Source organism: Apiospora phragmitis (genome assembly GCF_038363925.1).
Source record: "Apiospora phragmitis strain CBS 135458 chromosome Unknown utg000010l:1.0-9815664.0:1.0-9183399.0, whole genome shotgun sequence".
Lineage (NCBI taxonomy): Eukaryota > Fungi > Ascomycota > Sordariomycetes > Amphisphaeriales > Apiosporaceae > Apiospora > Apiospora phragmitis.
Window position 1 is genome coordinate 2,751,207 of NW_027117409.1, and position 27,900 is coordinate 2,779,106.

General features: G+C 52.5%; 11 protein-coding genes across 11 annotated transcripts; 5 read left to right on the plus strand and 6 right to left on the minus strand.

Moving 5' to 3' along the window:
- Positions 1-213: 213 nt before the first annotated feature.
- PG994_010614 (uncharacterized protein) lies at positions 214-660 on the minus strand (the record flags this gene model as incomplete). The annotated part of the gene is made up of 3 exons (XM_066862023.1): positions 214-407; positions 479-596; positions 658-660. The coding sequence occupies 3 exons, from the start codon at positions 658-660 to the stop codon at positions 214-216; spliced, it is 315 nt and encodes a 104-aa protein (XP_066711133.1).
- A 679-nt stretch (positions 661-1,339) lies between these two features.
- On the plus strand, positions 1,340-1,993 carry PG994_010615 (Dolichyl-diphosphooligosaccharide--protein glycosyltransferase subunit dad1; the record flags this gene model as incomplete). Its single annotated transcript, XM_066862024.1, has 3 exons — positions 1,340-1,606; positions 1,741-1,798; positions 1,863-1,993. 3 exons carry the CDS (start codon positions 1,340-1,342, stop codon positions 1,991-1,993), a joined length of 456 nt encoding a protein of 151 aa, XP_066711134.1.
- Positions 1,994-2,282: 289 nt separating this feature from the next.
- PG994_010616 (GRH1-like protein) lies at positions 2,283-3,531 on the minus strand (the record flags this gene model as incomplete). Its single annotated transcript, XM_066862025.1, has 3 exons — positions 2,283-3,155; positions 3,223-3,306; positions 3,367-3,531. The coding sequence occupies 3 exons, from the start codon at positions 3,529-3,531 to the stop codon at positions 2,283-2,285; spliced, it is 1,122 nt and encodes a 373-aa protein (XP_066711135.1).
- Positions 3,532-3,974: 443 nt separating this feature from the next.
- On the plus strand, positions 3,975-5,554 carry PG994_010617 (Trimethylguanosine synthase; the record flags this gene model as incomplete). Its single annotated transcript, XM_066862026.1, has 2 exons — positions 3,975-4,069; positions 4,171-5,554. The coding sequence occupies 2 exons, from the start codon at positions 3,975-3,977 to the stop codon at positions 5,552-5,554; spliced, it is 1,479 nt and encodes a 492-aa protein (XP_066711136.1).
- Positions 5,555-5,804: 250 nt separating this feature from the next.
- On the minus strand, positions 5,805-11,635 carry PG994_010618 (uncharacterized protein; the record flags this gene model as incomplete). Its single annotated transcript, XM_066862027.1, has 7 exons — positions 5,805-6,648; positions 6,750-7,138; positions 7,196-7,533; positions 7,599-8,654; positions 8,715-8,893; positions 9,010-11,140; positions 11,236-11,635. The coding sequence occupies 7 exons, from the start codon at positions 11,633-11,635 to the stop codon at positions 5,805-5,807; spliced, it is 5,337 nt and encodes a 1,778-aa protein (XP_066711137.1).
- Positions 11,636-12,390: 755 nt separating this feature from the next.
- Positions 12,391-13,356, plus strand: PG994_010619 (uncharacterized protein; the record flags this gene model as incomplete). The annotated part of the gene is made up of 1 exon (XM_066862028.1): positions 12,391-13,356. One exon carries the CDS (start codon positions 12,391-12,393, stop codon positions 13,354-13,356), a length of 966 nt encoding a protein of 321 aa, XP_066711138.1.
- A 238-nt stretch (positions 13,357-13,594) lies between these two features.
- Positions 13,595-14,266, plus strand: PG994_010620 (vacuolar fusion protein MON1; the record flags this gene model as incomplete). The annotated part of the gene is made up of 1 exon (XM_066862029.1): positions 13,595-14,266. The coding sequence occupies one exon, from the start codon at positions 13,595-13,597 to the stop codon at positions 14,264-14,266; it is 672 nt and encodes a 223-aa protein (XP_066711139.1).
- Positions 14,267-14,583: 317 nt separating this feature from the next.
- On the minus strand, positions 14,584-15,813 carry PG994_010621 (uncharacterized protein; the record flags this gene model as incomplete). The annotated part of the gene is made up of 1 exon (XM_066862030.1): positions 14,584-15,813. One exon carries the CDS (start codon positions 15,811-15,813, stop codon positions 14,584-14,586), a length of 1,230 nt encoding a protein of 409 aa, XP_066711140.1.
- Positions 15,814-17,074: 1,261 nt separating this feature from the next.
- On the minus strand, positions 17,075-20,351 carry PG994_010622 (uncharacterized protein; the record flags this gene model as incomplete). Its single annotated transcript, XM_066862031.1, has 2 exons — positions 17,075-19,627; positions 19,686-20,351. The coding sequence occupies 2 exons, from the start codon at positions 20,349-20,351 to the stop codon at positions 17,075-17,077; spliced, it is 3,219 nt and encodes a 1,072-aa protein (XP_066711141.1).
- Positions 20,352-22,456: 2,105 nt separating this feature from the next.
- On the minus strand, positions 22,457-23,648 carry PG994_010623 (uncharacterized protein; the record flags this gene model as incomplete). The annotated part of the gene is made up of 2 exons (XM_066862032.1): positions 22,457-22,993; positions 23,061-23,648. 2 exons carry the CDS (start codon positions 23,646-23,648, stop codon positions 22,457-22,459), a joined length of 1,125 nt encoding a protein of 374 aa, XP_066711142.1.
- A 3,244-nt stretch (positions 23,649-26,892) lies between these two features.
- Positions 26,893-27,819, plus strand: PG994_010624 (forkhead domain-containing protein; the record flags this gene model as incomplete). Its single annotated transcript, XM_066862033.1, has 1 exon — positions 26,893-27,819. The coding sequence occupies one exon, from the start codon at positions 26,893-26,895 to the stop codon at positions 27,817-27,819; it is 927 nt and encodes a 308-aa protein (XP_066711143.1).
- Between the last annotated feature and the right edge of the window lie 81 nt (positions 27,820-27,900).

A 27,900-nucleotide genomic window follows, 5' to 3' on the forward strand; every position in this document is an offset into this window, starting at 1 on the left:
GTGTCACCGTAGTGGACTGGGCACATTATAATGGCTTGCGATTTTAGTCATAAGCGTTGGGAGGAGTTTGGGTGTTGGGATTTCGTCTCCTATACTCGACTGGCAGGAGGAGTCCTCAGGCTATTAAGTGATTTACAGAAAGAAACCCATTCCACGAGGTTTCCGGCTCCGACATGAATAGGCGCTGCTTTGAGACCATCTTCCGCCCTTCCTCTACAACGTCTTCCTCCACGCATTACCAAACATGAACAAGCCAAAGAGGGAGATCAAACTAAGGATACTCGGGACGGGCTTGCCACTGCGGAGTGCTCGTGGGATGGAAGAGCCGCCCAAAACAACGGAAGCGAGCAGGGCGAGTTCCACGCCGTAGGGCTGTCGGTTCTGCAGCCGGTAACCCCCCAGGCCGTCTAGAATTGGCGGGTGTCAGCAACGTGTAATTGAACAACACCACGGGAGGATGGGACACGAGAGTACATACAGAGAAGGCCAACGGTGCATCCAGCGGCGATCGAGGGGACGGAACCCGTCCGCACGTAGCCCATGGTGCCGCCGCCAGCAGTCAGTGCACCAAGAACGTAGGCGATGTTGTCGAGACTCTGCGTCGCCTGTTAGTCGCATCCTCGGAAGGGCATGGGCTCGCTCTCCAATTGCACGTACCATTTTGGCTGGATGTTAATTGGCTTGATATAGTAATTGTTCTGGACACGTAGTAGTAGTAGTTGTTCTGAAAGTTGTGAAGTACTTGACTTGTGGACGGACAACACGGAGCTGTGCCCGAGCGAGGGAGCTTCTTGCGTCGGACTTGTCATCGATGTCATCAGAACGCCGAGGTGTGGCTGGAACATCGTATACCCATACAACTTGCTCAATCGAGTTGTTAATTAGTAGCCCAACAGCATCTTGGCACGTTTACTGACATGATACCAATATAACTCAAGTAATCGATTGAATACAATAGCAATGTGCCTTTTGACACTGCAATCCTTCGTGCTCGGAGGTACCTACTTACTATTCAGTTTGCACCTGCTGTGACTTTGCCAGCGTCTGCGATACCCCACACAAGCACTAGCCACAGGTCCAATAGGACGGTAGAACCTGACCTAGCACCTCATTGGCTCATGTCCTTGAAGCTTCGTGTCCCTTGAACGGAACAGCTCCAAATAGTTAGAACCACCAACCCGACCGGCACCTACACACGACGACAAGACAATCCCGATCATCTGCGAATCCAAAGCGAAAGGGCAGCTCTCCCAAACCTCGACCACAGCCCAAACTGCCGGCAATTCGACCCGCCGTGTCCGTCAATTCGCTCCAACACGCACGTTTTCCGCATCCCACAATGGCCCCCAAGAAGGCACAAGCCAGCTCTGCTGCGGCGCCAGTCGTCACGACGGGCACCACCACGAGCACAGCGCCCGCCGTCTCGGCACCCAGCAAGAAGTCCTCGTCTTCGTCGTCGGAGGCATGGAGCAATGTGGCCACCAACATCTTGAAGCACTACCAGAAGACGACGCCGCAGCGCACGAAGCTGATCGACCTGTTCATGGCCTTCCTCGTCGTGGTCGGTGGCCTGCAGTTCGTGTACTGCGTTGTGGCGGGTAACTACGTACGTTCGCCCCCCTGACCCCTTTGTGGTCGGCGATCCAACCTTTTCTCGATTTGTTGTGTCTGTGTGGAGGAAGATGCAGGAAAGACCAGAATGAAGAAGACCCAAAGTACTAATACATATCATTTCCGCAGCCTTTCAACGCTTTCCTCTCCGGTTTCTCCGCCACTGTTGGCCAGTTTGTTCTCACAGGTACGTGGTCACCATGGTCTATATATTCTTGTTGGTGGGGAGCTAACGTCGGCGATCTTTGTAGCTTCCCTGCGCATCCAGACGACAGAGGCCAATAAGGCCGACTTCCCATCCGTCTCCCCAGAGCGGGCATTCGCAGACTACGTTTTCGGTAGTCTAATCCTGCACTTCTTCTGTGTGAACTTCATAAACTAAGCGGAAGAGCTGGGGAAAGGTAGCAGAGGACCAGAAGACCCGAGTGAGATACGGCTGAGAAACCATACTGCATGGTACAGGAACAAAGCACGATGGAATTACACGGCACGTCCCTTGTACAATATCATAAGAAAGATGGCGATTGCTACTTTGGCACGCAAAGCGTGCGCCCATGACATAAGAAGCAACTAGAGCCAGAACAATGGATCAATGAATAACATGCCTGCTATGATTCTCTATGGGATGTCACTCCGTGTATTGCAGCACCTCCCTCCACACACAGGACGAGTCAAGCTAGGGAGAAACACCTAATCATTATCCGCACCCGCTTCCTTCTCTGGTCCTGGGGCCGGCATCGCGGCTTTTGGTGGTCCTCCCTTGGGCGGCGGGGGGGAACCCCTCCCGCTTTGGGAGGCGGTGGCGGGGGAGTATTTGTGGCCTTGCTGCTAGAGACACCGTCCAGCTCCCTGCTCTTCTTCTCCTCCTCTGCGAAGTAATCATCCATCATCCGGTTCGGACTGTGCCCGTGCTTGTCTTTCCGTCTGGCGCCCCGTGACGCCATGGGCGGCGCATTGCCCATAGGAGGCGGTGGTTGCTCGGCAGGTACCAAGAAGTCGGACGACGGCGCCCCTTGCGATTGCGCGGCAGGTATGAACATGCTATTGGGGTCCGAGGGAGCACCACCCGCCACCTCTCCGTCAAAGGTCATGAACTGTCCGCCTTGTCCGTTATCACCGCCGTCGAACATGGTTTCGCCGGGCGCGTTGACGGGCTCGTCCAGCGGCGCGGGCAAGCGGTGCAGGGCGCCATAGCCCAGCACGCAGCCCAGCACGCCCTCGCCGCCCCAGTCCCGCGAGGGCACAATCGAGACCTCACGCGTCACGTTGTATTCGTTGTTGTAGACCCACAGCTTGAGTGGCCGTCCGATGTAGTCCTCGACCAGCTCGCCCAGTCCGCTTTCGCCGTGTAATACTCCGTCGGGCGTACCCAGGATGTAGTCGCTGTAGGGCAGTAGGCCGGCGAGGTCCGCGGGGGAGTTTGCGGGGACATCAAGGACGTGCCAGATGTTCGATGCCGTTGCCAGGGGAGTATATTGGAGGGCGATGCCCAGCGAGGGGTTGTCGGCGGGCACTGGTACGTGGAGCACGCGCGTTCGTTGTCCCTGTGGACGGAGAGGTGAGTCGTCAATGCACATGTAGTTGCCAGTGGAAGGTACTGTTCGGACATACCTTTGCGCTCCAGAGGCCTAGTGCTACTGATCCGCCAGCACAGTTGCGAACCTCTTGGGCAAATAGCATGGGATCTGGATTATCCTACACCAATGAAATTAGCTGTGGCCCGTGGCTTATAATGCATGTGGATAATTGACTTACGATGACCCTGCCATTGATACCAACGATGAAGTCGAACCATGGCTCAATGGTCAATTCCAAGTTGGCATTGCGCAGCACTTGGAAGCCGAAGCCACCCTGCTGGTCCCTCCTTGGCTGAGGATCGCCGTCTAAGCGGGATATGAAGCGATTGAGCGCGTTAAACATGGCTGGTGGCGCCTGGGCTTGGATGCCTGTAACAAAACCAATTACCTGAGCGCTTCTTCAGCTTATGCTGGGTAGTGTCTGGATATAATTGTTTTATTTGGGAGAGAATGATATAAGAGGTTGTTGCGATATGTGATAGCTGTCACTTCCTACTGCTCTTGGTCAGCCTTACCAATGGGCCCAAGCTCCAGCGGCTTCAAAGTGAAGTACCAGAAAAGTGGATCGTGTATTGAGTGGCAGAACATTAAGATGCTGCCACAGAGACTTGACGGGTATCTCATCACAGCTGGTTTCTTTTAATTCATAGAAGGGAAAAGGATCAAATTCAAAGGGTTTCAAGCTTAATAACAGTACATTTTTCTTAGTCCCTTGATATTAACAACCTGGTCCTTGATTCGACCCCAGAGACGCAAGGTGGTCGACACTTGCGCCATCCGCCGCCCATGGACCCCAAATTCAAACGTGCAAAGAAGCTTCCCCTAATAGATGAGTGCCACCACTGGACCAAAATCGGTGAAGTCCCTTGGGACCTACAAAAGTGAGTTTTGTTATTTATTTTTTATTCTGAGACGGCAACAATCATGTACCTCCCCGTCCTTGTTTTCCGAGGAAGCATCTTATATAGGACGACTTCTGTAGGTATTGGCAGCAACGCTACACCATCTTCCCCTATTACGACTCCGGGATCCGCCTGACCAACGATGCCTGGTTCGGCGTGACGCCCGAGACCGTCGCCACGCGCATCGCGCAGGACATCGGGCAGATCGTCTCGTCGGACAAGACGACGCTGGTCGACCTGTTCGCCGGCGTGGGCGCCAACACCATCGCCTTCGCCCAGTCGGGCATCTGGGACCGCATCATCGCCGTCGAGCGCGACGCCGCCACGCTCGCCTGCGCGCAGCACAACGCGGAGCTGTACGAGGTCGGCCAGTACATTGAGTGGGTGCACGGCGACAGCTTCGAGGTCTTGGAGTATCTGACTTCGCCGTCGGCGCCGTCATCCTCATCATCACCTACCACACATAACGACAATGCCGCGGCGGCCACTACGTCGCCGGAGCCGGCATCCAAGAAACGGAAGAAGAGCTCCTTCGACGACACCCTCAAGAAGGTCGATGTGTCGAAGACGGCCCTGTTTGGTTCACCGCCGTGGGGCGGGCCGGGCTATACCACGGACGCCATCTTTGATCTCAGCGGCATGGAGCCCTACAATCTCGAAAAGATGCACGTGGCGTACCGGAGGATGGATCACGCGCTATACTTGCCACGGACGAGTGATCTACGACAAATCGCCAGGCTGGTACCCTCGAACGGGCCCAAGATAGAGGTGGTGCAGTATTGTGTCAAGGGAGCAAGCAAAGCCATGGTTACGTATATACCGGCACAGGAAGGAACCGCTACGACAGCTTCTAGGCCGGACGAGAATCCAGACAAAGAGCAGGCTGTGATAACGAGAGAGACGGAGGTCGATGATGGTAGTAACAACGCACACGCCAATGAATCGCATGAGCTAATGTCGGAGAAGGCACGGAGGCCTCAAGCCGAGACAACTACTGAGACGCAGAGAAAGGCCGAGGCACCTGAAACGCAGTTCACAACAGCGCACGAAATCCAGGGACCTATGGCTGACGCTAGTCGGGACGAGATGCAAATCCAGGCTGTAACCGAGCAAGAGGATGGTAAGCAACACAACACGAGTAACGGCAACCTGCGAAAGGGCCAGGCCGAAGAGGTGGAGGAAGTTGAAAGCCAAAACGAGGAGCTAAGCCGCGAACAGAATCACGATCACCCTGAGATCACGGATGGCGGGCAGGGTAGGAGGATAGGGGAAATAGGTTCCCAGTGGGGTGAGAGTGGCAGCAGTGAGCAAGACAACAGGCTCGCAGACGGCGACAATAAGCCACCGCTGACTGGATTGGCCGACGAGGAAGAAGATGACGATACGTTAATAGAGCAGCAGCTCCAGGAACAGTTCGAGAGGTACAGCGAGAAGTTGGATCAATGGAACCGTCGAGAAGTGTAATTGATACCCCTATTCAGTACTGAAATCAAATTTTTCGATTCTAAGACCAGCAGAAGGACAGAGAGGTAGAGTTTAGTGTGAATATGTCGTTATCATTGCCTGTCGATATAATTGTCAACAAGACGTCACTCACTACCTGGTGTGTAAAAAACTAAGTCGAAAGAGAATTAATTCTACACATGGCGGTGCCCCCAAGTCTGGGCCCTACAAACCCCATGCATCGTCTTCTCCCACGAAGGCGCACCCGCCCCTACAAAGCCTTGACGATACTTCTCTCGTCAAAGAGATCCTTCAGCAGCCCATCCACAGCGACCTCCTCATCCAGCGCCCCCATCGCGTACGTGCTCTCGAAGGCGAAGATGCTCAGCTGCCCGAAGAACGGGCGCAGGATCTTGGCGACCAGCTCCTCCTTCCGGTCGACCGTCAGCTCATCGCTGATGCCGCCGGGGGTCCCGAGGAGGGGCCGCCGGCGCTGGTGCTGCTTCGTCCCGGACGTGATGGGCGCCGCGTCCGTCGCCGGTTGGGTTACCGCGGACACCGGGCCGATGTGGCTGCCCAACTCGTCCGAGAGCTCGTCGACGAGCGCCACGGGCTGGTACGCCGGCGAGTGGTAGATGGCGTCGATGGTGTCGGTGACGAAGAGCCACTCGTGCAGCTGGAAGTCGTCGGGGGCCGCACAGATCAACAGATCGAGCAGCTTGCAGGCTTGCAGTACCGAGGTGTTGTTGTACGTGTCGCTGGATGCGCTGTGGTCGGGCGCGGCTACCGACGAGATGGCCGCGTGCAGCTCGGCGTTGATAACGGGCCACATGGGCGAAAGGTGGATAGGCGAGGTTCGAAGGACCAGTGCCCGAGCAACCATGAAGATCTCAGCCCGCGTGGTAGACGAAGGAGAAGAGGTCGAGGTAGCCGCAAGGAGGTCAACCAGCTTCTCCAGGATATTGGGAAAGTCTGTCACAAAGGTGTCGTCGGGGGATGCGATAATGAGAGTGGCAATTCGGCGAAGATTGAGTTGGGTCTTGCGGTCTGCCTCCAGCCGCGCCGAAGTTGCTCCTACGCCAAAAACGATGCCAGCGGTCGTAGGAGGGGTGATTCTACTTAGAATATCAGGCATCCGCTCCTTGTCGGCTATTGTCCATTGCTTGAAAAGAGACAGCCAGTCGCTCCGGACCAGGAAACAGAAGAGCTAAAGAACCGCGCATCGTTGAAAGCGTCCCCGATATCTTTCTTCCACGTCTTCTGGTTGTTCGGTAACCTAGTCAGCTCCTGAAGCAGCACCAACGTGCTTTTCGAAATTGTTTCAGGGAACCCTTTAGACCGAATCAAGGGTCCGATGACATTGGTTGATATTGAGCTTGCAGCCGTCAAGACTCTGTCCGACTCGACCAAGATTTTTGGAAGGTTGGGCACTATGGCAGAGAGTATACCGACAACATCTTCTGCTCTTTCAGCCGGGCTTCGAACAACAGAGGTTCTCCTTCCGTCAATCTTGGACTTATCGGACTGTGACGTCGAAGATGAGACGTCAATGAAAGCAGCAGGCCTGGTGGTAAAGAGAGCAGTAAGAAGCCGGAGGAAGAGGTCCTATATGCGTTTCAGTATCAGCTTTCTTGTCTTCAATGGAGGCATTAAATCACTTACGCCAAGTTCTCTTCGCATCTTCCGTTGTTCGCCAAAGTTCGTGTTATCGACCTTCTCACCAAGTATCGCTGCGAACTCGAGTAGACTGGGTAGCGTCTGTCTGTGTGGGAAGGGATTCCCGAGAATATCCTTCAAGAATACCATGCAATCCTGCCAAATTTCATCCATAGCATCGTCTTCCAACGACCTTGCATAATCAACCAAGAAGATGACAAGATCGGTGTCCTGCAGCGAAATTGTCAGGGTAGACTTTCTTGAAGGGTCCAGGGCGCTTGGGTTGGTACGACTATATATCGCGTTGAAAATGGCAGGAATCGTATGTCTTGGCCGTGAGCCATCTAGAGCGGGCAGCAAGTTCAACACTTCATTATGTTTGACCTTGGAGGGGTTGACAAGGAATTACACCATATGTCAACAACGGTTTCAAGGCATTCCAGTGCTTCGGCGGCGAAGACGTGTTCCAATAGTCGTCTTGCTCGGTTTCTCATTCGAAGGGAGGTATAGTTGAATGACAGCGCTGATTCAGGCTCCAAAGTTGAGGCGTCACTTCCTTGTCCCCAGGACCAGATCTTAAAACATATACGTACAGCATCCTGGAAAGCAAGAAGCACAGTGAGCCTATCGTTTGCAGTGGCGCTTCGAGTCTGTGGGGAATCGGAGTTGAAGACGCCTGATACCATATTACTCAGAAAGCCTTGCGGCTGATCAGGACCCTTGACGACTTGGGCTCTAGCCTCCTCTGCCAGGAGTTGATCGTGTGCTTTAGCGAGGACTTGCTCTAAGGCATTGAGAAGGGATATCAACGTCGTCTCTGGCGCACTAGTGCCGGTTGAACTCATCCCGCTGTTTGCAAAGGTTCTCTGCAAGTTCTCAAAGGTATTTCCAACCTGCCGACATAATGTTTCCACAAGTGGTATCAGCACCTGGAAGATAGAATCGGAGTAAAATGGAAGCGACTCCGTCAAGAACCCAACCCAACTGTCCAAGACAGGCCGACTACTAGGAGATTCAAGACCAGCCTGAATAGTCTTCAGCAAGGATGAGGGTGGAGGGGTGATCTGAGAAATGAATTCAGCTGGTGCAGACGACAAGCGCATGCTACCCGATGGGCGATGCCCCTTTTTTTCTCCTGTCGGAGAAGATGGTATCTCTTTTGGTGAAGCATCCCGTAATCTAAGAGACGCGAAAACCACATCCAGTAGCAAGACCTGGATATAGGGATCTGGTCCTACGAGCGATTGCTGAAGTCTGTCGATCAAGACATCTTCCAGATGGAGACCGGACAGGGACTCCGCATAAGGGTTGAGTAGAATTTGGTGGAGGAATGTCAGAGCGCAGCGTTGCAGCTGGGCGGTGCGTAACCGCATTTCTTGGTCCGACGAGAATTTGTTACCCGCGATGCATCTCATACAGACCTGGAGGAAGAATTCCTGGAGCGAAAGGTCACCCTCAGCGCCCGCTGTGCCTGGTTAGTACAAATGGGAACACAAAGAAGAAAGAAAAGCACGACTAGACCTACTTATTTCGGATAGAATTGGGTCTGGTTCTTCGATCATTCGAGTGGCAAGGACACTCCAGAATGCGTCAGGGGCCCAGCGAAAGATGTTCGAAATGGTTCGCATATAGTAGATACCAGTATTTACATCGTCGTCTTCGCCGAATTCAATAGACCTTTTTGATGCCTCTGCATTGGCGGTTCTGGGGAGAGTACGTAGAAATCCCAGTTCGGAGAACTTCGTTATGAAAACTAGAAAGAGTCTTGGCGCACAGTCAGTCCCAAACAAATACTTGTATGCGACAGCAACTTTGCTTACTTTTCAATGCCAACCATATTGTTCAGCCAGAATTTGACAGCCATGAAGAGCTGCGTGCGATCGTCCAAGAGGGTGTCCAGCATAAGGAACAGGGGACGGGTCAACATCACTTCATAGTGGTCTTGCCCTGACAACCGAATTCGGTTCGTATCCCTCCCAGGCGTTCTTGGTGCTCGCCGGTCTGCGCCATCTTGCAGTGTATGCGACCAGAGAATGCTGAAGCTCCTGCCAGGATCAGCCGGTCGAGTTGCAAATGTTCCAGTTGTATCATTCTTCAACATCAAGCCAGCGATCGCGCCCTCAATGTCTCGATTCTGGGGCCCCAATGAAGATTGCAGTTGCCAAAGACACCGGACTGTTTCAACGTGGTATTTTGGTTCGGAGAATGAGAGGAAATCCCATGCATGACGAACCAAAGGCTCCACCAAATCAGAGAGTGAGGACTCGGGGATTATCTCGCCCGCGAACAATTGATTCGAGAGGCTCAAGATCGACTTGAAAGAGACGAAAGGTAGCGTCATGGTGGACAATCGCTCTTGCAAGGCTGCGAGGAGGCCTTCGGTATCCAAGTGATACTCTTGAGGGACTCTGGACAGTAATACGCCTAAGAACCGGCTTCTGACCGCTAACGCACGCGGGGGCTCATTGGCGCTCAAACTGAAGCAGGTCAGGGCGGATGCCTTTTGTAGAAGTAAATCTCCAACATTTCGTGCGGAAAAGGGCAGAGACGCAGACTCAAGGTTGCCTTGATCAGTGACATAAAAATCGCGGATTTTCTTGAGCAGCTCGCTATTCGACATGGACGCTATGACTGGGCGCTCCAAGGACCCAACAGAGCCCCTTGAGCCTGTTTTCTCCGGAAATGCGCGCTCGGGAATCAGGTCTAATAGGTTCAAAGCGATCCCCAATGCTTGGTCGGGGAGGCTAAAGTCACGATCTTGAGCATTATTTTTGCTCGGTTGCTCGCGTTCTTGGGACTCTTTGAGCATAGCAAGAATAGACAACGTCGCCAGTGGCGCGTGGACTGTGATCATTTCTTCTTCTCGAATGTTGAAATGGGCCATGACAAATTGCACCAGGGCAAGTTTATCGGCGCGTTCCTCATATGTCGAGCTACCCGGTCCAATGGCCTGCGCAATCAGTGCAACGAGCTCACCGTAGATCAGGCCGCTCTCGACGCCGTCGAAGAAGACGCTCGCGCTTCGCATTACCTCATTGAACTCCGATTTGCTAGCCGCGGCGGTTTTGAAGTCCCTGACACTCTTTATTACGGGTAGAAATATTTCAGGCACGACAAGACCACCAATCTCCCATCTATCCATCAGTGAAAGACATATCCTGTACGGCCGAGCTCGTTCTGTTGGGTTTTTGTTGGAAGCTGATCTAATCATAGACAGCAGGGCTGATGTCAGAGGCTGCAGCCCATATTCCTCGAAATAGCTTGTTTTTGTTGTAAGAAAGGCTTGTTGCTGTTCAGAAGGCGTTGTCGGAGACTCTACTCCAGTCTCTTGCTCGTGACTGGATGGGTCAGGCCCCAAGAACCAAGCCCACAAACGTCTATTCAAACTCATGTCCCTGCGTGTTACAACACCCGCGGCTGCACATAGCAGTAGTTCCAGGTCTTCAGTCGTGACTCTCTTCTGGAGAACCTGCGAGTGTAGCGGCAGGTGCGTCACTAGTATATCTAAGAAACCTCGTTGGATGAGAAGCTGTTCGTCTTCAAGACCAGCTGCGAAACACCTGATCAGCAACCCAGGCTCAGGGGAGGTTACAATGCTCGACAATTCTTCGGTCAGGCCGTCCTCGTCTGATTCACCTGCTGTCGCTTTTCCTGTCGATGGGTCTTGCGAGATAGGGGAACCTAAATTGGGCAGATTCCTTGAAAGGTAAGCCAAGGCTCCCGGGCGGCGACTTTGACTGGTAATCGACGCTAAGAAGAAACATTGCCAGAAGAAATCGTCGCCCGTAGAATGCGTGTTTGTAAGATGCTGGCTTCCTGGTGTACGTATGGCGAGTTTGAAGCCTTCGAGGATCTTCAGTGTCCTGTCGAAGTCTTCACTCGTCTCTTCTTCCAGCCCGGGCAGTAATGCCAATATGAGAGATTTCAGGGCTGGGCGCAAGGCACGGGGGTCTAGCTTCATGAAGTACTGCTCCAAAAGATCCAGAAAGGGTGCCCTGACCGTCAAGGAGGCAAAAGACAGGGTCGACGCCAGCCCCGGAAGGTACAGGGAAGGTCCCGCGACAAGCCATCGTTTCCTATGACCGAGAGCACGTAGCTGTAGACCTCCAACGCCTTTTGGTGAACGCCGGATGGGAGCGAGGGGTTAAGACATTGCGATAACCGCTTTGCGACGAGGGCTTTCGAGGGGATGGTGGAGAAATTGGAGTGGCGAGCCTGCAAGGCTTTGAGCAGCCTGCTGAGGAAGGAGATATAGTCGGCCCACTCTTCCAAAGCTGTATCGAAGAGTGACAAGGCGCGCTCAACCCCCGAAGCATATTTTCGATAGGCCTTGTCTTTTATAGGGAGATCCTCGGCGCTGAGCTGATTCCTCCATTGGCGCAAGACTGGGGTATTGCGCCCGGAGCTTTCTGGGGATCCTCCATGCCCGGGCTCGAGGGTGGCCATGGTGATATGCGTTGCTCTCTCGTACTAAGGTCGCAAGAGAAAGATTATATAGGCATTGGGACTAGTTCGAGGGAGATGGAGGTGTTCGAATCGCATCGCCGCTGGGACTAAGTGCGGTCGGGTAGCAGCTTAGGCACTGGAATAGTCGAAACGTTTTCCTCCTTCTGAAGTAAGCACTGTTTTGCTGCCTACATCTCCTCAAATGGCTTGACCATAAATAATTGGAAGTGAATCTGCCTGCTGTCAAGATTGGCGAGCAGCCTTATGGGATACGTTGCTAGTTTCTGGTGCCTGGCTAATGGGAGTTGTGGTTGCTCGTAGTTGCTGCAGTATCCCTGCCCGCCTGGGCTGCGTAACCTTCCACAGGCCTGACCCGCCCGTTCTGCAAGGCTACCTCCAGCTAAATTCAGCTACCGTCCAAGTACTTCCCCCACCAGACTCCCGCGCCAGCAGTTAGGACCTCCCCTGTCTCCCAGCGCAGTGTGCATCACCTGGTACCTGTGGCAATCACTTTATTAGCTTCCCTCAAATCCCATGCTACTTTTCCATCCGTCTGCATCGAACTATCCATGACGAAGCCCAACATGTTATCTACAGCCTAACGTTCCCGCCGTTTAGCCTTGGTTTTTTGGACCTGGCCATCCGCAGGAGAAGTCATCCTCGCCGACTTCCGTCCACGTTACCGTAGGTAGCTCCGCCGGCTGTTAACACAGAATTCGGATGTAGAAGAATGAGATATCCACAATTGCGCTACAATGCGGACTGGCAGGGAAGACGCCAGGGTCTCTCGTGCTAACGACGAAGAACATCATGCGAACGATGGCGACGACACACCTCCTCCCCCTTTGCCACCTCGACCTGTGCCCGGTCCCCAACCGAGCCACGAATCCCATATAGCCGCGGCTCCGGAGCGACCTCATTTTACATCCAAACCGACGACTGCCGTTTCGTCCATGAGCATCCAGACTTTATCTTTCCCAGACGGCACGAGGGGCACCTTTACCAGTGGTGGAGATGACCCGTCCACGAAAGGGTCCGAGAATGTGATGATTCCGGGGGACCTTGCTTCGACGCGTGGTACTGCTGCGACACCTGACGACTTGGATGATAATATGAGCGTCGCAACGTTTGCGCCAACGTTACGGGCCCCTGGCGACTTGGCGAGTCTGCTCGGTGGGGGTCCCAGCAAAAGAAGCCGAGCCTGGCAGCTGCTTAGATCGCAGTCGGCCACTGTGCAGCCTTTCGAGACTATGAGGCTGAAGGAAGACGAAACGTTGTCCGAGTTTCCCAAGGAGTTCGACGACATCCCAGATGAGTTGGAGAAGGATTGGAGTGATTGGGATCGACTCGCTCAGTGGAAGTCCAAGTTGAAACACTACATGATCTTGTCTTCTGCTGGCAAGCCCATATACAGTCGGCATGGGGATTTGGCATTGATCAATTCTTCCATGGGCGTTGTTCAAACCATCATATCGTTCTACGAAGGGGCGAAGAACCCGCTTCTGGGCTTTACCGCCGGTAATACGCGGTTCGTTATCGCTACACAAGGGCCGCTGTATTTCGTCGCCATCAGCAAACTAGGGGAAAAGCGACCCCCAGCTCCGGGCCCAGCTAGATGCTCTCTATATGCAGATTCTGTCTACTTTGACACTGCCGACGCTTACTCACATATTCGCCAATCGCCCGTCGACAGACCTTCGCAAACCTCTCGAGGGTACTGAATCTCTGCTTTCATCCCTTGCAGATAGCTTCACAAAAGGCTCGCCGTCTGCACTATTGGGAGCTTTGGAATGCTTGAAGATTCGCAAATCGCATCGGCATGCCATAAATAACGCATTTTTAAGATCTCGAGCTGATAACCTACTGTATGGCCTAATAGTGGCCGGTGGGAAGCTTGTCAGTGTTATCCGGCCGCGGAAACATTCATTGCACCCCAGTGATCTACAGCTCATCTTCAATATGCTTTTCGAGTCGGGCGGGGTGAAGGCTGGGGGAGGGGACAATTGGATCCCCCTCTGTCTGCCGGCTTTCAATAATCGTGGATACCTGTACATGTATGTGAGTTTCCTGGACGGGCAAGATGAGAGGCCAACCACGCCTGCTGGGGCGGCACATTCGATCCATGAAGAAACGGCAGTCATCTTGATAAGCCCAGACAAGGAGAGTTTCTTCGCTCTGCAGCAGATGAAGGCCGACGTCGTCGCCGAGCTGCAGAAGAGGGGCAGTCTCGACATCATCCGAACCGCGGCGCGCCAGGGCCGGCCCAGGGTGGCCGAGGTGGCCCCTGGCTCCCAGATCAGCCACTTCCTCTTCAAGAGCAAGGCGAACGTGCAGTTCTGCATGTCCGCGCTGGACCCGACCTTCAGCGACGCCGTTTCGCACCGCCGGCTGATGTCGCTCTACCACAACATGCACGCCACCGTGCACGCGAAATACGCGCATCTGAAGGTGATACACTGCGTGGGGGCGGACTCGACCTCGCTGGCTTGGGTCACGCCCGTCTTCGAGTTCTACTGCGTGGCTGGGCCCAACGCGTCGCGGCATGTCATGACGCAGGGGGCGAATCGGGTCATTCAGTGGGCAAAACGCGAGGAAGAACGATTATTTATTATTGGCGGCGGTGTATTCTAAAATTCCCAAGAAAGTCGTCCGCGCGAGAATCTACATCTCAGATGCCAACTCATGAATCAGTTGGTGATAACAGTGTGTTCCAAATCTAGGCATGATGCCGATTCTTCTCGTCTTCATCTCTATCACACCAATAGCCAGGACGCCGGTGTACTCCCAAACTCCTCGCTCTATGAACTCTTTCTTGTGAACGTCAGATCGGTCTATATGTGGGGGGTCCAACTCTCTCCCTCGGGACAGCCTCATCAAACAGAAAGCAAGCTTTCGAAGTATCATACAGGCCACTCATTATCCCACCCCTTTTCCAGTTTCATAGTTTTTCAGCATCGACCTGAAAGCCATTGGCCCGGTGCAATAGATTTCTGAGCCTCGCAACAGACGATTTCGGCGGTGTTCTCGTTATTGTTAATGGCGGCATCGCCAGAATCCGTCGTAACAGCAAGATCACAGAAGGGTTCGTACAGGTCGTTCAAGAGCTCGTCCCTGGGCCCGATACAATCGGACCAGGGAGGAACGACGCATATGGGCTCGTCGGCATTCTTGAGGAGGGGTGCGTTGGGAGAGCGCGAGCGGTGGCACGGCTCGTGCTTCCCGCGCTTCGGCCTCTTCTGCTGCTGCCGCCGTGACGGGCGCGAGAAGCCGCGCCACACGAGCTCCCTCAGCATGGACCTTCTCTTCGGGCTTGCGTCGGGCGACGAAAATGCAACGTCGCCATCTTCGTCTTCGTGTTCGTCGTCGTCATACGAGCTAGCTGGGGAAATGCTGCCGCTAGTCCGGGGGCTGGCGCGTCGCGATTGGATGGCATCGATGAGCTTCCGTGTTACGCGGCGGAGGCCCTGGGTCAGGGAGCCCTGAGGAATCGGTTCCTCGGTCGGACTCTGGCGACCGCGAGACTCCCGCAGGACCTCGATGCTGTCCCGCTGTTCGTAAAACGCGAACGAGAAGCCGGGATCGTCCGATATGTCGCCCTCCTCCTCCTCGTCCTCGTCATAAACGTCCTCGTCTTCACTCGCCGATGATTGTTCTTTTGTGGTGGCCTTTGGATGCTGTGATGACGCCGAATCCCAGTTCCAATTGCGGAAGAGCTTGAGTTCAAGGACCTTTCTGACGTACATCTTCTCCCCAGCCGTGCTCCAGACCTCCTCGGATTCGGTGAGGTCTTCTAGGAACTCTGCGCCACGCCTCGCCAAAATCACGAAGTGAGTCCGCTGTTCGGGTCTGAACAGGTTGTAGCGCCGTTGGACTTCCTCCTGGGTCAGCACCATCCCGTCGGGTACGGGGGCAGAGGGGTCGCTCATGTCCATTTCGTACTTGGGTGGGTTGGGAGTTGGCAGTGATGACGGCGGTGTTGACGCACCGTGTGAGCTGCGTGGTGACGACGGCAGGGTGTTCAACACGAATTCGCTCTCCCAGATCCAGCTGCAGGGCCGCGTGGGCGGTGCTGTAATGATCTCATGATCCAGCGGCGGAGGCGTATATGATGAGCCATTGCTCTGCAATGACTTGTCTGAACTGCCTGGTCTTAGCAACCGAGAGTGTATCTCGTCCATATTCAGTGGCTCCATATTATCGTTTGTATTACGAGTCGTCGTGAGTTGCTGCTGTGTTGCATATAGCGTTCTCGGCAGTGGTTGTGTATTTGGGATTTTCTGGTATGTCTGGTCTGTCCGGTCTGTCTGGTATGTCTTCGTCTCTTGTATGCACCGAGTGCAGTGTATCGGAGAAACCCAGAATGGCCAGAAGGGGGGAGTGTTCTGTCGGCGAAAGGGTGAACCAGGCAATGCGCAAAGTCTATACGGTTTTGACTGTTCTGCCTGGAGCGCAGCACACAAATTTGAAACGAAGGAGATTGAAGAATCTATACTCTTCCGAGATGGTATATAATGGACACCACAGACGCGATGAATCTGATGAATGCAAGTCCTTCTCGTAAGCGAAGGAGGAGGCCGCGGTGGAGGTGAAGTAGGGGATGGATCCAGATAAGCTGGGAACGCTGAGATAGAACGAATGTGTGTGGGAGCGAGTGGTCTTGCTTCGTGCGTCCAATTGCCAAACAAATCACGAGCTGTAAATGGGGGTGGTTGAAGTCCTCCGTGCGATATCCGTAACGAGCAGGTCTCCAGGGTTGGTCTTATGCTTCAACCGTCAACGACTGCCAGTGCCCTGCACAACGGACAGAGTGCGGGGGGTTGGTATGGACCTACGGACCCAAAAGCTCGAATAGGATACAGGTTGTCACCACAGAGCAGCTTAGTGACGCCTCTTCCGCTCACTGAATACGAGGCTTCTCTAGGCTGGGTGCGCGTGGCGGTGATAGAGGCACTTAGAGCTGGACCGAGAATGCTCAACTCTAGACCAGTGTTGTTGTAACCTGTGGAAGTCTGAAGTTTAAACACCACCACTCCGTTAACACGCTCTCGATACCGCCCGTAAGCATAGCCATGGCTTGCTCGGGTGAGAATAGTGCGGATATGAGTACTTTCCATTTTCATAAACTGTTCAAATAAGTACAATCATGAAAGCCCTCGGCTCTCCCTGTGCGTCCCTGCCTCTCCCCCTGGCCTGGTAGCAACATCGGAGACACACTTTGCCCATGACTTATTATACCAAGCAAGTTCCCACGTGGGAATCGATCTCTCTCAACCCAAACAAAACAAGTGACAACTTGATCAACATGGTTCCAAGACCACCCCAAAACCATGTGCAAGACATTCCAAGAAAAGCGTACCACGCCTTATACGCACCCAAAACCAAGAAGGAACATATGATTGAGAGGCTCTAGGCCATACTTTTTCGCCGCAATGGTATCTTCTATTCTGCATCTCCGTCTTGCCGGCGACCCCTACCCTGTACGTTCATCCTTCTTCTGGTCTCCTTGATCCACTTAGAGATTCTGTCTCTCACCCGTCGTCTAAACTTGAGTCGACGAGGTAGCTCTCCTGGGATGCCTTCACTAACAGTGAAAGATTTGCTATCGAAATCAACATCCTCCAGACCTAGATTGGCTTCCGTGGCAGTCGGCTGTTTTGCATCTGAAGTGGAGTTTTCATCCAGTGGAGTGTCTTGACGCTCAGATTGTGTGCGCCGGTTTCGCGCAAGTAACCTTGTAAGATTCGACAGACGCTTTGTAAGACCTGGGGTGCGTTTCTTTCGCATTTCTTGAGGCGGGGCAGTTTCTCGAAGTTGCCCAGATCCAGAGGTTTGTGATTGTGCTTTGCTCAGCCTTCTCGAGCCACTGCCATGAGCTAGTACAAAGGCTGGGTCTGATTCAGGGGCAGTCTCCTTGGCAGCACCGTTATCAGCTCGCGAAATGCTACGACTATCCGACCGAAATGCATTACATAATCTGGAGGAAGCCGTGAACAAATCTCTTGGTTGTTGTCTTGTAAGACTCTGGATGACACCAGAATGCTGTACATCTGGATACCTGCGTACAGTTTCGGTCAACGGCGACGATGATGTGCGGTGTGTGCTGAGAAATTGTGGCGCTCTGAGGCTACTCCTACCAGACTTATGACTACCGGCACCGTCACACGTTTCCAAGAGCTCAGAATCTGGTGTTCTTCTACACCAAGAATAATTATTCTCTGAATTCCAAGGCCTGGAGTCCCGTTGGTTCGGCTCCTGTGTAACAGGTATCTTGGTTTTGAATCGAATTCTTGGCAACTTCTTCTGCGTATGCGTAGCTTCGATTGGATACCGTAGATTGAAAATGTCTCTGGGCTGTTGCAGACCATGTTGGTTTTGAGCTCTTGGAGTACCAGATCGAGACAAACTGAAAGGCTGTAATATCTCTGCACATTCATCCACATCCACTATTGAGCTTGGTGTGGCAGAGACGAGGCTTGGGTTCGGAAGAGGCGGCAAGGCCTTCATCAGCTGTGGGATGCTGTTCTTGACTTTCAGCTGGCGTGCTGGCGATATGGGTTTTGGGGAGATCAGAGAGGTATTAGAACATTCGGGCGTTAGTTGAGGGAAATCATTGTCGCCAGCTTTCTGCAAATTGTGCGTGACAACCTCGAGCCCCATGTTTCTTTTGTAGCGCTTAGACTCCCCTCTACCGCCTATACTTGCTCTTTCAGATACTGATTTTGAATCGCTGTCCTGAACCGAGTTGATCTCATGCTGGCCATCACTCTCCTTCACTTCACCGCCAGTAACCTCTGGTGTTGTCTCTGCGGTCATCATGGGAGCACTTTCCATGGATCTTCCGATAGTACGGTCAAGCTCGGAACTTCGGTAGTCTCCTGAGCCGTCTGGACTGCTAAGCAATTCCAGATGCCCTTGTTTTCGGTATGCTTCCGACATCGATGCACAAGAGTTGGTGGGCAAAGATACCCAGTCGTGTTCTGAGCTTCCATGCCTGGAGCAACAAGCCGAGTATTTCATCCCCGGCTCAGAGGTGGAACGCCGCTGAAATGCAATTTCTCCGGCATCTTTCTGCTCACGCTCATTGCTCTTGAAATCGTGGTTGTCATCTCTCACGATAACCCCCTGCTCACTGCGGATAGTTGGTGTCTTGCTGCCATGAAACACGACTTGTCTCTCCAGGGAAGCCGTATTCATTCTTGAGGCGGCAGCTGCACGGAACCCTTGGTGGCTGTATACGGCTGCTTGTCGTGGATTCAGATCCGGACTTTGATTGAACATATCCGCCGAGTCTCTGCCAGTTTGGGAAGGCAGAAAGTCGATATCGGTACCTTGTTCTGTATTTATAGAGGACTTGGTGGCCCTCGAGATGGAATTCGCTGCCGATGTGATATCTCTTTCACTCGAGTCCTGCGTAGCACGGCTTTGACGGCTCTGGGTTTCATCCAATAGGTCTCCCGTTTCTTCAATATTGGCATGATGAGGGTCGGCATGCAACGTGTCTGGACTGCAGTCTGATCCAGAATGTACAGAAAGCTGCTCTCCTGACCCCTCTCGGAGCACTAGTGACTTGTGTATACTGGGAATCCTTGTCGGAGTAGGGGCCACTGGCTCAATGGTAGCCATCACAAAAGGCTGTTTAAACTCAAAGTCCTCTGTATAGTCGTAGTAACGCGGTGGGGGATCTAATGTGCCAAACTGAACATGCCTCAGGGTCGGCGGCATACGGTGATACATGTTGATAACCGAGGTGAGACTCGATGTTCTTGTAGAGGAGCTGTGCACTTTCTCACAACCTGAGAGACTGCAGGACGTGCCAGATGCTGCAGACACAGTACGGTTCGAATTTGCACCAGACCGAATATTAGGAGCATAGTGGGACCTTTGGGTTGGCAATGTCGGGCTAGACAAATTCATATCCAACCGCACCCCTAATGGAGGTAGACGTCCAGGTGGCCGCGAAAGTGCAGGAGCACCCAGCCCGTATCCAGTTCTCTACGGTTTTGTAAGCAATAATCAAGCCAGACCTCGCAGATGGGTTTTGTCTACTTACTAAAGAGATTCTGTCAATTTCTACCATCCGACTATAGTCCACGACGCCTGGCCCCGTAATGGCAGGCGATGCTGGACGAGCTCCCGGACGTTTCAAGCGGGTGGGATACGGGAAAGGTGATCGCGGTCTCTGCAACGTGCCGCCGCTGTAATTACTCTGCAGCGTGTTGTTGGATCTGTTGTGGGATAAGTGCCTGGAGCCGACTGTAGTCATCGAATAGGACCGCTGGCTCGGGTCATCGATTGAATGAGATAAGACACTATTGGATGAACTCTGGCTGTTCGACCCGTACATGGAGAGAATCTCTGATGTTGTGTCCCGATAAGAAGGAAGCCGGTGGCGATCATCTTGCCGGCGGAAGTCATCAACTGATCTTCGCATTGGCAGTTGGTACTGGCTCTTCGGACCGTGGAGGCCATGGCGAGTCGAGGAGGCGGTGATGCTCGCCGACGTCTTGACTGGTTTGATGCTGAATATCCCGATGTCGCCGGTCTCGGTGGTTGTCTTGAGCATGCTCTCAAGAGCGCCTGGCGAGGGAAGCAAAGCCATGTTCTCATTCACGCTGCGAAGTGGCTTATGTAGAGGCCTTGCATGGTTGGCGTAGCTACTGCGTAGGGTCCCATGGCTGGCGGCACGCCGAGGCGGAGGCCGGTTTTCTGCTTGCATACCTCCAAACCAGCTGTGCAGATGATTTGCTTGAAGGGTAGGGGGAAATTGAAGCCCGAGGCTATGAAATATTTCTATCTGGATTAATAACAAAGCATGGAATCCAAGGCAGCGTCCATCAATACCCGGGGACGACTTGACTCACACCAGCAGTGAGCTTGTACTGGTGATTGACCAACAAAATGATAGGGTCGAGCTGAGTGTGTTGTAATGGGGAGCTTGACTGAGCATGAAGCTACTTTGGATGGAAATCCACACCACGGCAGGTCCATGCCGATGATGTTTTTGAAGTTCTGCAGCCACAGCGAGATGCACAAAGACCAACGTGCCGAGGAAGTGACGAAAGGCACATGCCCATGGCGTGAACATTTCGAGCATCAAATGATGGCAAGAACTGACTGTGTCCATCGAGTTCCAACACACCTGCCTGCAAGCCCTCCGGCGTACTTGCCATGCATGCCTGCACCTGCTTAAAGAAAGTCCAGATGATCGAGTCATGGGCGGAGAACTTAGTTGAAGTCGAGCACTCGTTGTATTGATACGAGGGACCTAAATCAATTGAAATAGGGCAAAAACAGCGAGTGCACCGCTACCTCCTTTATCAGGTAAGCATTGGGAACTGATAAAGCAAGGCCCCAAAGTAGGAATGTCACCAGTAGGAATACTGGAGGCCTGATATGATTTGCAATCTTGTCGATAAAATAGACGTAGATGAATATGAACGTTATTTAGGTATAGGACCCGACGAGGCCCCCATTTACAGCCATAATATCAATATTACATAGTTAGCTCTTCTATCTTGGACATAACTTGGTCAGAACCAATCTTGTAGGCATCACTCCGCCTACTAACCTTATGTATGGACGGGAGGGGGGATGTTTCGATTATTTCAGCCAATCATATAACATACTACCATGTACCCTGTTTAGATCTTGACGCTCTCTCATTCCTGGACCTAACAATACCCCTTCCAGAGGAGTGTTTTAGACGTCCAGACCTTGTCCAAGCTTTGCTTTACTATGTATAATATCCAGCTGATATAGTCATGGCCCTGACAGAACTCTGATAAACACCAAGGCTAAACTTCATACCTTGAGACTTGGGATTTGGGATATTCTTGTATCAGGAAGTGACCTAAGCGGGATACAACCCCTTTCCCCAGCCCTGAAGGGTTGTGGAACCCAGCAATGATGCGAGGCTCGTAAGACGTATAAGCATATAGTGTTACCTACTTAGTCATTCGTTATCTGATTCGTAGTAGATTATCGTCGATTTTAATAGCGATTACGAAAGGACGCCTTTGACCAAATCGTTCGCTGTCAAGTGAGTACTCGACCTCCACGGGAATTTGGGCATCTCACACTTAAATTACGCCCAGACGGCGGCTCTGCAACTTAAGAATGCACGGAACATGCGCGTTGACTGCTATGTGGACCATATTTATTGCCGGATCTATTTTCTTCACATCTGTCTTCTGAGTAACTTTTTGGAGACCAGTCCCAACTGATTGGCCTCGTAGAGAGTTGACTTGGTCATACGCAGGGGGCTGAACAGATCTCCCTTTGGCTTCTCAGCTTCGTTATGCCCGCCTCCATGGGATATACACTCCAAATGTCTCTTGGCAACGTGTGATAGACTAATGATATTGACGGGCTAGTTGGGTAGCCGAAGTGGGGTTTACCGTAGGTACATTCGCTGTATCTGATGAGTGTGCGGGGTTCATCAATTCAGTGCTTCTTCAAGGATCTCCATTCTCCATGTAGACGGAATAATATTCTACATACCCGGCAGCTCTTTGCGCTGATTCTGTACAACACGCAGACGAGCGACAATAGTTCCGAAAATCGTGAGTCTGCACCAGACTGGCTGCCTCTCGTATAAATGCATAGGTACATTCTCAAAATCCATCAACCTCTCTGCGCCTTGGTGGGAATTTGAAACGTAACCGCCCCAGGATAAACCTCAAGATACCGAACCGCCGAGAAAGAAAAGCCTGCATCGATAAGACCTTTGAAATTTTGCGCCTGACCAGAACCGCCCGGACCGTGTCTATGTGTAATAAACCTTCCATTAGTATTCCCCACTGCCAGTCCACGCCTCCGACTCTAGGCGCTGAGCAGATCCCGTACACTCATGCCTCGCCCAGCACCACTACCTCCGGTACCTTTCCGGTCCGTGTTCAACATCAGTAGCGCAGCGGATGCTTCTTGATCCATGTCGCGCAGAGGCGGGAGGGCAGGACTCGTAAGTGTCGAATTGGACGCGGAAGCAGCGCCTCGACTGTAGTTGTATTGTTGGGGTCCGAAAGCCGGAGACGCCTGCGTAGATGCGCTATAGCTGTAGTGGCGGTGGTCGGTCGAGACAGACGAATAGGAGTTTTGCCGATGGCGGACATCTTCCGCCAGCAGAGCGGGTGATTCGGAAGGTCTCTGGGATCGAGAAGTAGACTGGGTATACGTAGGCGAAGGGGCTTCAGACCCCGTCATCTCTACATCGCCGATATCATCTTCTTGGTACATGTTTCGGCTAATAGGCGGTGGCAGGGCAAACTCGGTCGGTGTTCGCGCCGATGAATGAGACTCGTTCTGCGACTTCAGCTGGGCTACGCAGTCTTCAAGGTATCGAACATAGTCTATCGAAGCCTACAAGTGTTCCTCGCGTCAGTCAGGGGCCATGCGAGTATCTTGTGGCAGAGGGAATATAACGAACCTGGAGGATGGCCAGCTTATGCATCTCACCAGTACAAGCTGGAATGAGATCCTTCAACACCGCAAACTCTTCGTTCATCTTGGACCGCCGACGTCTTTCGATCAGACTGTGGGCCGTCTTACGTGCGATCTTTCTTCCGGCAGCACTTGTAGCAGCTGGCTGCTTCTTCTTAGACGCAGCTGTAGTGGCCGCTCCTTTGCCAGCTGCGGCTGGTGTAGCCGCAGGAGAAGGTGGCTCGACTACTTCTTCCTGGGTACGAGGCTTCATTTGAATGATCTTCCGCGACCTTGTCGGTGGCGGCGGTAATGCGAATTGCTCCTTTTGTGCTGCAGAAGAACGCCTCCGTGACTTCACAGCTTCGCTGGCTTGCACTGGGTAAGGCATATTGGGATCTAGGGGCTGACGGCTCGATGCTGCTGGTGATGGTGTCTTGCGTTCAGAACTAGTCGGCCTCGAGGTGTCTTTACCACCTATCGCAGATGGCGGTAACTCAAAGGACATCTGCATCGACATCATTTGTTGCACTCCGTCTTTGCCTTTCATCTCCGTCGACGAGTTCGGCGTTGGAGGCATCGCTGGACGCGGCATCTTCTGTGATGGCTTCCGAAGGCGCCAATAACAGGACTGGGCAACACTTCCGATTTCGCGACAGCAACAAGCTCGAATGGAACCTCGGGGGATCGCCAAACAAGCAAACACACGAATGCTAATTGTTCAAGGATCACCTAGACTTGGCAGATCGTAGCAAGTATACCAGTATGAGCCAGATAAGTCACGCGCCTTAGTTGGATGTCGCCGAGATGGAACGTAGCCCTGGGTGGTCGATCTGGCAGAGAAAGATAAGAACAGAAGGGTCGGGAGTCCGACAATGATTAAAGCAACTATGTTGGCATCGCGGTTGTAGTATATGAGACACTGGGTAAGTAAGTATAGATGAATAGGTAGACAGACAGACAATATTGTGGCAAGAAAAGCGCACGAAGGGGTATATGGGCATATCAGAGGCCAGCTGCAACAACTCTATCTACGAGCCCGCATAGATGTAGGGACCAATGATTAAACTGGCTGGAGTCGCGTGCCAACTTCCATTGCCTCATCTTGAGGATGACTTCCATATGAATAGAGCCCCTCCCAGTGTTCGAGAGTGACCCGGGGTGATGTTGGAAATGGACCAATGAGGGCACAGGATTCAACCATGTGCTCCTGGATCCAAGCTGAGCTGCGTCCATAGCCAGACTCCAGAACCGTGTCCCAGCTCGCACTAGCTTCCAAGGAGACATTTGATGGGGATCCCGCTAGATCTTTAGGCCTCCAGAAACACCCCGGACTTCGGAGGGTACGGGTCTGCAAGATCTCAGCGAAACAGTACCTAGGTAGTCAAGTTCAACAATTATTTGATAAACGAGTATGATGAGTAATGAGTCTCCTTAAGTTGTAACTCATTACGAAAACAAGCCTTGAACTGGTTTTTCTACGCGCATAGTAGGAGGTAGTCACACTGTATAGTAAGTACCTAGAGGTATTGAGATGTTTGGACGCCAAGACGCCAAAAGCGCCGATTGATCTCTAACGAGAACGACATTGCTTAAGCGGCTGCATCGAATTCTCTCCTTATCTTCCGCACTCACGGAACTCGAGGTTGGTGTACTTGTCTAACTGTCTGCCTATAGTGTGCATGCAGTACTTATATGTCTCGGATGATACATGACCTAACTCACTCTACCGATATTTAATGCACCACTATTTCCAAACGTCCATGTTCTCGGGCTCATGAGACTTGACTCGTGGCAGGGTCTCTGACATGTATTGGTTCGTTTCGGAGCTTGTTCGCTTTCTCACCACGTTTATGTCCGCTGGTGGGTGGTCGCGTATACTGCATATACTGCTTATTCTATATTCTCAATGGCCACCCGTACGAATGCATCATCATGACAAACAGTAGTGAACAGACTGCACAGAAAGCCTTCTCTAGTGTCAGCCCGTCACTCTGTGTAGGCTTTTTATGGGGGTGTTACATATAGTCAGACGATGAATTTGTAAAATAATACTGCCAAGAGAGATCGTCTCGACGTATGCGCTAATCTTTTTCGGACCTCGTCTATCAAGAAACTTCAAAGTGGCATTGTACTTCGGTGACAATATATCAAGAAGCGCAATCGACTTGAGTAAACTACTATCCCACCAGCCTGGATTGTATTCTGCCATAGTTGGGCTGCATTACTGCTGACCATGATCTAGCATGAATATATCTAAGGTCCATCCCCCTTTCGACCACTTCTCGAATGGTGGTGTGTTGGGCTTCAGGGGCCAAACCTTGAGGAACGAGTCGAGGGCGTCCGCCGAGCGATCAGTAGACTCCTCTTGATACCTATATACCATCTCTCTTGCCCCTGGAAAACTACCTTTACAGAATACCATCATACATAGGCCAGACCATTCTGTTTTGATGGTGGATGTCTAGCTGTACGGTACGGCCCTTGTGTCATCTGATGATGGTACTAGCAGGTCTCGGCTTGTCAGAAGCTAGCCGATGTCGTTGTCACAGCTAACTAGGTAACTATCAAAGTTCTTAGCTGCTAGCATACTCTACTGTTGGTCGACTGCGTAATGCCCTTCTCTCGAGGCGAGCCCGTTCTCTGCGATAGCTGCAGCTTGAAGCTGGATTGTATTGCTCCGTGGGCTGATTGGAGCCCGTTCTCTGCGATAGCTGCAGCTTGAAGCTGGATTGTATTGCTCCGTGGGCTGATTGGAGCCTCATAATTCGACTTTTACAAGATATCGGTAGACTCTCCTTACGCGGCCACCAACCATTCATCAAATTTGCATTTTAGGTAGTATGAAGATTTGGCATATTTTGAACTATAGATATATCTTATCTTCAGTTATATGTAGGTAAGTAATATAGCGTAGTGTTGCGAGCATGGAGCCCTTGTGAACGCCCCTTTGCATAGGATGACAGACTATTGTCATTACTGATCCCTTCTCCAATGTCGGTGGCTGTCCCCTTTTACATCCAATGCCTGTCCGATGAATTATCAAGCCTTTCAACGTGCCTTTTTAAGTTTACTTACCTACATATCTAGGAGACCGTTCATCCATGTCCGTATTCCGCTATTGCCCTTGCCGATTGGAACCCGTTGTAGAAGCAATATTGGCTTTCTTTCATTACCACTCTAGAGCGGGTTTTCGAGGTGAATTTAAGGCCTGGTAGACACGGATATGCACTTTAACGGGCTGTCATACATTCATGAGCAGTATTCAATGGCGGAGGGGACGGTCCAAAGAGACATATCCGAGCACGATTCCACTCAAGTAACACTCGAGCAACAGAAGCGAAGCTGAACAGTGCCTGTCGCCTTACCTCGATGTCTCTCTACAACCCTTCACATCAAATGTACCTGACCTGACACTTGTCGGTTGTGCCACACCCAGTCTACCTACTCCTTGAAGTGTCAAAGTGATTAACAGCGACAGCAGCAGAGCAGACAGGCGCAGACACAAAGAACATTAGGTGTAGCAGTTGGTGGATCCCTTGCGTGATCCGTGCATCGACGTGACCCAGTCTTTTTTGGGTAAGGCGTTCAATCAGCCCATAAGTCAATAGTTTTTGTCTCTCTACCTGGGTAGGTGAGTAGGTACCTTCCGTTATGTCTCTATCGGAATTTTTGTCTGATCGCGACCGACATTTAATTGTCCCCCCAATCATTGGATTTCCTCCTCCCCAAAGAGCAACAGCGAGGGAGGGTCGAACCGAAGAACGAAGGTGTTCGTCGATAACCAATCTCCAAGCCACGGGAAAGGACGAACGAGCTGCAGCTCCAATCCAGCAGCGATGACTTCGTTCAGTGCCAATGCGACGGCCGATCGCATCGCGCCTCCTGCAAGTACATCAGAAGTTGACTCCCCGCCTAGGCCTTTTCCTCTTCTAGATGTGAATGCGATGGATATATCCGGCCTCAACGACGACGACGACCCCTTCTACGCGCCGCCCAACCAAGCCCCTTCATCCCAATTCCCGCCTCTCCCGCAAAACTACGAATTGCCTTCGCCCCCGACTGTCAGTCCGTTGTCGACCCCAGCCGTCACGGCGGCCCAGAGCACTAACGGAGACAATGCCGCGGAACACGATTTGCCCAACCTCTCCGAATCCGCCCAAGCTGCCATGCCTCTGTCGGCATCTGCGCCATTAAACCCCATGGCCGACTTCAGTTCGATTAAAGCAAACCTTGCTAGGGGCCTGGACAAGCTTCAGACTACTGGCAAGGACCGGGAACGTGCCGCAGTCGCAACCACCGACGACGACATTGCCTACAATGCCCGGTCTGCCTCTAACGCGCGAATGATGTCGCGGCATGCTTCCATTACTAGCGTTGACCCAAATGCATTCATCCTCTCCATGCCTCAAGGCAATAACACCCAGCTGTCGGGCGATTACCCTACGGCCATTGCCCCTTCGGAGATTTCCCTCCAAGCGTCCTTCACCCAAGAAAGCGATGCACTTACCGGCAGTGCAGACGTTGCTTCTGCAAGTGCTAGTGCCAGCCAGAAGTTGGAATCGTTCGCAAGGATCGAATTTGCCGACAGTGTCTTTCAAATGACCACTTATGCCGTCATCATTGGCCGCGATCAAAGAGCTCTAGACCAGGCACGCAGGGACGAGTACCGCGAAGAAAGATATCGCCGTAGGGTTGAGGAGAACGAACGACAGGGCTTGCCACCCCCGACGCCTCTTGGGAAGGACCGGGGGGAAATTCAGTAAATCGTATGTCAGTGAAGAAGGTGGTATGCGGGCCCGGAGTCGGACGGCGAAGACAACGGTAATCCACGCGTCCGGCGACGC